The following is a 10,294-nucleotide window of genomic DNA, read 5'->3' as shown; positions in this document are numbered from 1 at the left end:
AAACCCGCCTGGACGCTGTCCTGTGCAACTGCTGTAGGTGACCCTGCTCTGGCAGGGGGGTTGGACTAGATGATCTCCAGAGGTCCCTTCCAACCCTGACCATTCTGTGATTCTGTGAATGATCTGACTTGGGTTTTTTATGAGGAACAACCTAATTAAGGGAAAAAAGCAGAGATGTTTTCAGCTGAAACCTGAAGGCTCTGAATAACTCTCCCTCTTACCGTACGGTTGACTGGTTCCTCGGGTGCCCTGTCCGTGGTCAGCAGCTGTATTTCCTGCCACGGGAACGGCTGGTTTTATTGTGAGCCTGGCTTTCAGCTCGGCACCCCTCTTACTCACAAGGAGCTCCTGATGCCCCACATCATGCGCATGTGGCATATCAGAAAACTTAAAACTGCGGCTAGTAAAAAGCCCCAGTAAAGTTAAAGGCTGGCTTTTTTTTTTTCTTCTTCTTTTTTTTTTCCCCTTAGATCAGGGTCGAGTTGCACGTTGTGTTTTGTTGTGTTTTGTTGTGTTTTGCTTTTAACTATAGCGCTGAATTGTGATTCTGAAACTATCACCATGAAAGACTGAGGTGGTTTTGTGCACTTCAGAACGTAGCACAGATGGAGGAAAAAAAAAACCTGTGGTGCATCAAAGATTGTTTCTTTATTAAACCAGATGCAATTTAGGTGCCTGGTGGAGAGAACACTGAATCAGAGCAGTTGGAGCGAGTCGTCAGAGACCAGCATCGGGGAATGCCGTCAAAAGTTGTTCTGTGTGATCCATAGGGGATACTCATGATATTTTACTTCAAAGTATCCCATATGGAAAATACACTTCCTTTCCATAGGCTTCTGAATGTAAACTTGACAGGTTGAGTTAACTGACAGGTTCTTTCTATGATATTACCTGATGGTAGGTATTTTCAGAGATTGCCTGTGTCCAGGTTGTGTTAGGAACGTGCATGTTTTGGCCAAGAGGACTCCAGAGAAGGTCGGTGTTTCACAGAAGGTGAAGTTTAGATCGACGTTTACGTGCTGCGGGCTGGTTGTTAATACAGACAGCGCCTACACACAGTTATGCTGATGGAGGTCTCAAAGCTCTAAAGTTTTGTCTTTAAGATTTTGTAGGATGCTGATACCCGTGCGTCTGAAGTTCCCGGTGGTCTTTAGTAAACTTCTGCAGCTTCACCCCGTGAGTTATTTCAGACAACTGATGGTTTATCATAAACTGCTCTCGGTGTGCGGCTCACAATTCCTGGAAGGAAAGGGAATGAAAAAATCAGCCGTTTGGCGGGAATCAGTGCAGTTGAAAAGTCTTTACTGCCTACATAGAATCATGGAACGGTTACAGTCGGAAGGGACCTTAAAGCCCCCCCAGTGCCACCCCCTGCCCTGGGCAGGGCCACCTCCCCCCAGCCCAGGTTGCTCCAAGCCCCGTCCAACCTGGCCTTGACCACCTCCAAGGATGGGACGTCCCTCCTGCCTTTCATCTGGAAATCAGCGGACTGGTTTGGGGCACACAGTCGCAGGCGGCGCTGGCGCCTTCCTGGGCGGCCAGACGGGGCCGCGCTGCATCACGGTGGCCTCCCCGCCATCCCGCGCCTGCCTCTCGCTCACCGACAGCTTTGCCATCCAAGCAGGCCTCCAAATTTCTCCCTCTGCTTTCCCCCCCCCCAGTTATAACTTACAGCCTATTCCTGAGCTTATTCCTTCTTTTTGTTCTCTGAGGTCCCAGGGTATTTGTGTTAATCAACGCTTTATGAAATCAATGCATTTTGTAGTTTCTTAATAGAAAAATTCAGTCTGGAATAGAAAAAAAACCCAAACAGTTGACTGCTTTTCCTGATATTGAGCAACCGTGTGTGGTCTCCCTGCGCAGCTCCGCCACAGCTTCCTTTTCGCCCACGTGTGGCAGGAGCCAGCGGCCCGAGAAGCCCTCTTTAGGAGCCCACCAGCACCGTCTCTACATCGGGATGCCGTGCAGGCAAACCAGAAAATCTCCGCCAGGACTATGATTCGCAGCTGCCCAGCAGCCATGTGATTGTTGAGAAGAACTAATGAAAAAGTAAACTATCCTCTGCCTCGTCGAGAAGTTAGAATATTTGGAATATTGTTTATTTCTTCTATCACTCGAACATATCTCAGCCGTTACACCACGAGCTAATAACACCCGTGATAAAAAAAAAAAAAGAAGATTCAAACTTCGAGGCAAGACAGGATCTCAAATGAGATTTTCCTGAAGATTTCTGGTAAATCAGTTTGGTGCATTCCAGGATTCTCCCATCTTCTTATCCCTTAGGATCTCCATTCAGGCGGTCATTTGCGAAGTGCTAATTTGTGGCCTTGGTTTAGAGCGTGACTTCAAGTGGCCCGCTTTGTTTCTTTGGAGTCTGTTAGCGAGGCAAGAGATCAGAACTGGACACGCAGCACTACGCTAATTTATCACAAGCGATATTTCGAAGGGAAAGACTGAAAGTCTATTTTTAAGCATGCATTCTAGATTTTATTTTCTAGAGATTTTCATGATGTGCATATTCGCATTGCACTCTGCCATGTGCGTTTGTGCCTCCCTAGGTTTTTATACTCAGATCTGAACTTTTAATATCTCAGCATCTTCATAATTGCAATATGCAGATTTTTCCATGACATTTTAACACATCCTACAACCTTTGCTTTCAAGAGTAATTGGGATTCTCTAAAAGTTTAAGCTTAAGGGAAATAAAACAAGTTACAGTAAGAAAATACGTATATGTAAGAAAGAAAACTGAAATAGGTCTTTCCTCAGGTTATCAGCAAAGATGCCGTTACCAGTTTTGTCCCTTAACCTTTCAATAGTCATGAGATTTCTATAGCTTTCTAAAAACTGTATTTGATTTAGGTAGTGGTAATTGTGATCGTCACTGCCTGATGACATCTTGCAGTGATAAGCCAGTATCTAATGACTTAGTGAGTAATAGCAAGTCCTGCACATGCAGAACATATAGTGAAACATGTTTTGCAGGTGCCTAAAATCCAATAATGCATTATACTTGTAGGTAATAATCTCTCTCGTTTATTTAGACCCTGGAGGTTTTGCATATTTGCCATGGCTGACCCAAGCAGATCTTTTTTTTTTTGGTGACAGGATCTTAAAAGTGAAAAGTTAACATGGCAAGAGGCAAATGTAGAGAAGTGCTTTTTCTTCAGATTTTTTTTTTTCTAGTTTTTTAGTTTTTGGCAGTTTAGAGTGTCTTACGTAAAGCGGTTCTACCTGAGGAGTGGCAGAGAAATGCTTTTACAGAGCAAAATGGATTGAAAATCGGCCGACCTGCCAGGCAGAGAGGGTTGTGATCAGCAACACGAAGCCCAGCTGGAGGCCCGTCACTCGCAGGGATCAGTACAGGTCCAGTACTGTTTAACCTCTCCGCTAATGACCTGGATGATGGGACAGAGCCCGCCCTCATGGCTTCGCAGATGATAGAGCTGAGAGGAGCGGTGGATACACCAGGTGATTGTGCTGCTCTTCAGAGGGACCTTCACTGGCTGGTGGAATGGGCTGGAAACACTGTTATGAGGAACAGCATCTCGGGCTGCGTTATGAAGAGCGTTACCAGCAGGTCGAGGGTGACGATTATTCCCCTCTGCTCAGCCCTGATGAGGCCGTATGTGGAGTGCTGGGTCCAGTTCTGGCCTCCCCAGTACAAGAAAGACATGGACGCTCTGCAGTGAGTCCAGTGCAAAGCCACAAAGATGACGAAGGGATTGGAGCATCTGTCCCGCAGAGGGAGGCTGGGGGAACTGGGATTGTTCAGCCTGGAGAAGAGAATGCACAAGGGCGGTCTTACCAATGTGTACCTGTGCCCAATGGGAGGGAGTAAAGAAGGAGCCGTGCTGTCCTCGGCGATGCCATGACAGGACAGGAGGCAATGGGCACACACGGAACTACAGGAAATTCTGGTTGTACATAAGAAAAAAGTGTCATACTGTGAGGGTGCTTGAACTCTGGGTTGTTGGGGTCTCCGTCATTGGAGATGGTGAAAACCCAACTGACCGTGGTGGCCCTGAGCGACCTGCTCTAGTTGGGCCTGGTTTGAGCAGAGTGGTCGGTGTAGGCAGAGGTCCTTTCCAAACTCAACTGTTCTCTAAAAACCCAAGGAATGAAGCTAGAGGGTTCATTTCAAAGCAGGAGTATGGGGGGTTTGTTTCCTTGTTTTACATAACAGCTAATACGGTGATAATATTAAGTGGTTTTTTTCTCATGGCCTGTTTACTGTCCTACCTATGCCCTTAGCCTGTGAGAAATTCCTTCTTGATGGTCCATTTCCATCCTTCTCCAGGTACAGCATCATAGCAAGGCAGTGTTCCTAAAGCCAAAAAAGGCTTTGTATGAATATTCTTCTTTGTATGAATATTTAGCATCTACAGTGTGTTGTATTGGCACTGCCAGACTGAAATGATTTTTTTTTTTTGTGCTTTTCTCTTCCCTCATCTGCTTTTCAGGCACTTTGCCAACACAGGACAAACCTTCCCAGAGGCAGTCAGAGAGCACAAATTGCAGCCCTTCCAGAAAGAGATCAACATCTGAGAGCACATCTTCTACAGGCAAGTAATAGTTCATAAAACCGCAGAATGGTTTGGGTGGGAAGGGACCTTAAAGATCATCTAGTTCTGCCCCCCCCCACCACGGGCAGGAACACCTTCCGCTAGACCAGGTTGTTTGTATTTGGTGGCCTTGTTTTTGGGACCGCTACTGTACTGAGATCTGTGCGACTACAGGCAGCCGAGGCAGCGTTGCGGTGAGAACTTTAGCGGCAGCAATATGTTCACGGAGATACTGAGTTTTTCCACGTAAATTTTTCGATACAAGTGCTGTAAATTGAGTTGTAGGATAGGGAAACTTGAGCTGGCGCTTACAGAAGCAGCAGCATAGCTACGGCGGAATGGAGTTTGGTTCCTCACCAGGTTGAATTAGTCTTCGTGAAGCTCAATGCTTTACAGCTAGCGAGACCTGTGACACTGCATTTAATCGATGAATTAAATGAAGGGTGCTATGTCTTTGTGTACCAGATTTTAGAGTTAGATCTAATTTGAAAATAATTTTTCCTGTGCTTTTTAGTCAGGTATTGCTAAAGAAAACTTTGGAGATGTATTAATATTTTTAATGCTCTGGAGATGGAGCACCAAGCTGTGTGGAGTGGTTGACATGCTGGAGGGAAGGGATGCTATCCAGAGGGACCTGGACAGGTTTGAGACGTGGGCCTCTGCAAACCTCGTGAAGTTCAGCAAGGTCAAGTGCAAGGTCCTGCACATGGGCTGGGGCAATTCCACGCACAAATACAGGCTGGGTGGAGAATGGATTGAGAGCAGCCCTTATGAGAAGGACTTGGGGGTATTAGTTGATGAGAAGCTCCACGTGAGCTGGCAATATGTGCTCACAGCCCAGAAGGCAAACCGTATCCTGGGCTGCATCAGAAGAAGCGTGGCCAGCAGGTTGAGGGAGGTGATTCTGCCACTCTACTCTGCTCTTGTGAGACCTCACCTGGAATATTGCATCCAGCTCTGGAACATTCAATGTAAGAAGGACGTGAACGTGTTGGAGCAGGTCCAGAGGAGGGCCACAAAGATGATCAGAGGGCTGGAGCACCTCTCCTATGAAGACAGGCTGAGAGAGTTGGAGTTGTTCAGCCTGGAGAAGAGAAGGCTCCAAGGAGACCTTATAGAAGCCTTACAGTATCTGAAAGGCACCTACAAGAAGGCTGGAGAGGGACTTTTTACAAGGGCATGGAGTGATAGGATGAGGGGTAACAGCTTCAAACTGGAAGAGGGTAGATTTAGAATAGATATTACGAAGAAATTTTTCACTATGAGGGTGGTGAGGCACTAGAATGGGTTGCCCAGGGAAGCTGTGGAGTCCCCATCCCTGGAAGTGTTCAAGGCCAGCTTGAGCAACCTGGTCTAGCGGGAGGTGTCCCTGCCCATGGCAGGGGGGTTGGAACTAGGTGATCTTTAAGGTCCTTTCCAATCTAAACCATTAAATGAATAGATTGATTCCTTCATGGGGAAGAGCTTGACTTCTGCGCAGATCTGAAGGCAGAAAGTTTCCTGCCCTTGGGTAGGTAACTGTTAGGATCGAGCTGGGGCGTGCTGTTGTGTTTTCTTCGGAGCACGTGAGAATCCTGCTAAGGTGATGGAGGATGGCAAGCAGCTCATCCCAGTTGTCGCTAACGATCCGGTTGTGAATGACCCTAGGCAGGTCAAAAACGATAGGAGGAGAGAGGTGGAAGTACTGAAGGGCGTGGGAGCTCTGGTAACATTCTCATCAATTCTGTCAAATAAGGACCGAGTCTCACAAAATCATCGTGAAGTTCAGCCAGTGTATGCCACCAGGATATTGAGGGAGCGGTGGGGTGACGGACCGTGCAGGTTGCTGCTTGAGGAAGTCTGTCTTTGTCTACTTCTCAAGGAAGGGAAAGGTACTCCTGATGTGTTTTGAGCTTTCTTTTGTAAGGAGGTCAGGCTTGTGCCGTCACACCGTGTGCGAATGCATGCGTGTTGCTACCTGTCACGTTTTCACGCCTACAACACTGTCAAATCCATTGACCAAATTGTCAGAGGGAAGATCTGAAAATGTTCATTTCCTGTATATTACTGGGAAGTTGTCGGCTGTGTGGTAAAACCAGACCTTGTTGGCAGTCCCTCTGAGGAAGATGTGATGTGATCAGACACAAAAAATCCGTAGCGTTGACCAATTTCGTAAGAAGCCCAGTTGTAGAAAGAACTCCAGTTAGCAGAATTCCAGCATTCTTAGACACTGGAGTTGATGGCAAGTTTGTAGTAAACATCCTTGGGATTGGTGCTTACAGAACGAGTTACGATTTCCATATAGGAGGAATCTGCCAAAGCTGCTGTTTCTTCATCCCTTTAAACAGATATTTGCAACAGATGCTTTATTCAGCATAGACTAAAGAAAGTCATCTGCAGTGAAGAAGCGTCCTCTCTTTTTCCTCTGTCTCGTTAACTTTCTTCTGCGTACCCGTTTTAAAGGGGCAACTGCAGTCGGTGTGAGTCGGTGCATAGGAAGGTGTTAAAAGTTCAGGCGTGTTTTGTGCAGGAGAGCATAGGAATGAAATGAATCACAAGTTTATCAGCTTCAAAGACATTAAACTGGTGCTGCAGCTGAAAAGACCAGTCTTTGTTGTATTTTCCGTAGATCTGGAATGCATGTGGGATTTCAGTGCGTTTGGCAGAGAGCTGCTTTGTTACCGAGGGCTGCAAGTGTGCCTGACCAGGGCTGCAGCTGTTTTGGGGATCGCAGCCTTCAGTCGTCCCATCCGTTTGGATCGGTTTCCAGACAGAAACGCTAGTTCAAGGACATTCATTAGACTTCGTGTCCAAATGTGTCGTGTAGTTTGGTTATCGTTGGACGGGGCAGCTGTTTACAGAGCTCACTGTGCGAAACAGATGGTGTTTCTGTGAGGAACCCTCAGCTCCATCCCGATGTGTAGTTAAAGACCCTGAGAAAACAAAGGGTAATTTATCTTTATTATTTCATCTAAAATTGAAAGCTGGAAGTGTAAATCCTTTCAGTTCTTTCAGAGTTGTTCAGGTTGCTAGGTTTTCCGAGAGATTGCAGTTAGGCTTACAGCAGTGACCTGACAAGCGTGTTTCTCTGTTCCTTTCCTGCCCCGTAAGAAGGACATTGTTCATAGGAGGACTTCTAGAACTTGCTCTGCTGATTCTTCCTCCTTTAAATTGTGCGCTTTCTGAAGCACGTTTTTATTTGCACTTGGAAATTCATGACTTCGGAATCTGAGCGAGGAATACATTTCTCCGGAGTACCACACTTGGACTAGTGAGCACTAGGGCTAGAAAATATTTTAAACTCTTTATGCTTTTATCTTTGCATAACTTCCCTCCTGCCAAATAATATAAACCCTTTTATAAAAACATTTTGTTGTCTTCCCTTTAACACTTAGCTTTACACTAGTACATGCTCTTCAGTCTACAGCCTGGGACCCACTAGTTTACGTAGATCTGATCTAAATAATCGGCCGCAATTACAGGAACATTTTGTAAATGCTAATGTTCAGTTGTGATATATTTATGAGAAGACAGCATCCATTTTATTCCAGAAAGAGCACGGTTTCTTCTGATTAAATGTTATCACTAAGAACCAGCAGGGCAGCTTTGGGAAGCTCTTCGTTTGGAACAAATCCCTTTTTAATACAGTATAATCTATATGGTCGACCTGGAAATTCTCTTTTTCAAATGCCAGTCTGCAGCTCTAAAGCATATAACATTTAGTTTAAAAAGAAAGATCTGACTTCACTTCCTGTGTATATTAGCCTTTCTCTTTTGTCCAGATATTTTGATTTACCTTTATCCAAGCCTGTGCTTTATTGCAGTCGGTTGTGTCAGCACTACGTTTGTCTTTTTGGAAAGAAGCTTCAAGAGGAACGAAAAAGTTATTTCAGTACTTCCAAACTACAAAAGAGAAAAAGCAGATTAAAAACATTTCAGACGTTGCTCAAATTTTTTATCAGTATTTTAATTTTTCTGTGCACAAAGGATTTCTTATTTAGTGTTGAGAAGAGTTCCGGACTGTACATACGTAGGGAACGCCCTCAGTGCTCTTTGCTGTTAGAAGCAGGGGACTGCATGTAAAGAAAGAGAAGATAATTGTATGTTAAAACTGCTGATAGAAAATGTAGACTTTCCACTTCTTGCATCGCTAGGTCCCTTTCCCATTAGAACTTGTGTTACGGAAGTTGGTGTCTTGTCGTTGGACGTTCTGGGCAATTACAGGATATAAAAGGCTGTCGGTCACTCCGGCTATTGTATTTTAATTCCAACTTTATTTGATTATATCTCAAGTCTGTTTCAGTATGTGTGTGTCTGTGTTTCAGTGATGGGAGTACCTGCCCGGGGCGCAAGGCTGGCAGCCGCTGTGGATGACTCCGTGGATACCTTACTCCAGCGCATGGCACAACACGAAGGCCAGGCTACTTTGGACAAAACCTTAGAAGCAGTCATTGCAAATGCGTCTGTTCCACCGTCAGCTAGTCCTGCTCGAAACCACAACAGGGAGCGAGGTGTGGGGAAACAGGACAGCTTGGTAGCTCCAGCAATTCCCAGCAGCTCCTGCAGCGATAGTATCTCGCTTCTGTCAGACAGACTACCAAACAGCTATTCCCCGCATCACCTCAAGAGAAGTGTGGTCGAAGCCATGCAGCGACAAGCTAGGAAAATGTGCAATTATAACAAGATCTTGGCGACAAAAAAAAATCTTGACCATGTCAATAAAATTCTGAAAGCCAAAAAGCTGCAAAGGCAGTCACGGACAGGGAATAATTTTGTGAAGCGCAGACCAGGTAGGCCCCGGAAATACCCGATGCAGGCTGTCGTTTCGATGCAAGCTTTCCAGGCGGCTCGACTGGTCAGTCAGGAGTTAGATAAAAGACAAGAAAGCAGCAGTCCGTTACACCTTGGACCTGATACCATCACAGATGTGATCGAAGCTGTAGTACAAAGTGTGAACTTGAATACGGATCACCGAAAAGGCTGGAAGAGAAAGAGGTGGCTTGCAGAGGAACAGGCCAGGAAGCGACAAAAGTCTTTACCAGAAGATGAACAGGAGAGCAATAAGAGGTAATTCTCTTACAGTTTTGTACCCTTAGTATAGTCATTGTTATTTTATAACATTTCAATCCATGAAAGAGTCCTAGAAGGATGAGCTCTGCTTGCTACGTTTGTTTTTATTAAGGAGTTCAGTTTAGAGGGAACCAACATGTCAGGTTTAAGTAGGCTGAGGGTCTTCTGAAGTTACTGAACACACCCCACAGTGGGATGGAATCTCGGGTTATCTAAACCCGTTGGGATCTGCTTGTGTCTCAAGTGAAGCAAGTTTTGTGGCTGTCTTGGTGAAGAATACCTTTAATCAGTTGGTAACAGGTTTACTGATGGGATATCATAGCAAAGATTGTTCCATCATCGTGTGCAGAATAGGGAACTGTAAGAGGTACGCGCGCCATGGGAATCTCAGAGTGTCACTCACGTGCAGTACAGAAGATACGTACAAGCAACACAGAATGTCCGGTGAGATTAGTCGGTATACAGCGAATAAAGAGTGAAACCAAAGCAGCAAGGAGGAGTTCAGGTGTGCGTCTGTGCAACCACTGGCTGGGAAAGGGCCACACCAGAAATCTATCTCTGGTCTAAGCTTCCCATGCTTATCCCCAAAGTCATCAATACAGACGGATCAAACTCTTCCAGAACTCTTCCTTCGTGTGTTTTCAGAATAGTTTTGAAAAATAACCATCCATGTTTCAGAA

The 10,294-nt window shown here is 45.5% G+C and overlaps 1 protein-coding gene across 1 annotated transcript in view; it reads left to right on the top strand.

Moving 5' to 3' along the window:
- ASH1L (ash1 (absent, small, or homeotic)-like (Drosophila)) overlaps positions 1 to 10,294 on the top strand; it is a 54,191-nt gene that overhangs the window by 16,453 nt on the left and 27,444 nt on the right. Inside the window, exons 4-5 of the mRNA XM_009893713.1 lie at positions 4,464 to 4,565; positions 8,870 to 9,611. Coding sequence (XP_009892015.1) covers positions 4,464 to 4,565; positions 8,870 to 9,611 — 844 coding nt within the window. The remainder of the gene's footprint in view (positions 1 to 4,463; positions 4,566 to 8,869; positions 9,612 to 10,294) is intronic.

This window comes from Charadrius vociferus, unplaced genomic scaffold (assembly GCF_000708025.1).
Source record: "Charadrius vociferus isolate BGI_N301 unplaced genomic scaffold, ASM70802v2 scaffold900, whole genome shotgun sequence".
NCBI lineage: Eukaryota > Metazoa > Chordata > Aves > Charadriiformes > Charadriidae > Charadrius > Charadrius vociferus.
The sequence above is the reverse complement of the archived record's forward strand: the minus strand, read 5'-3'. Positions and strand labels throughout refer to the sequence as shown.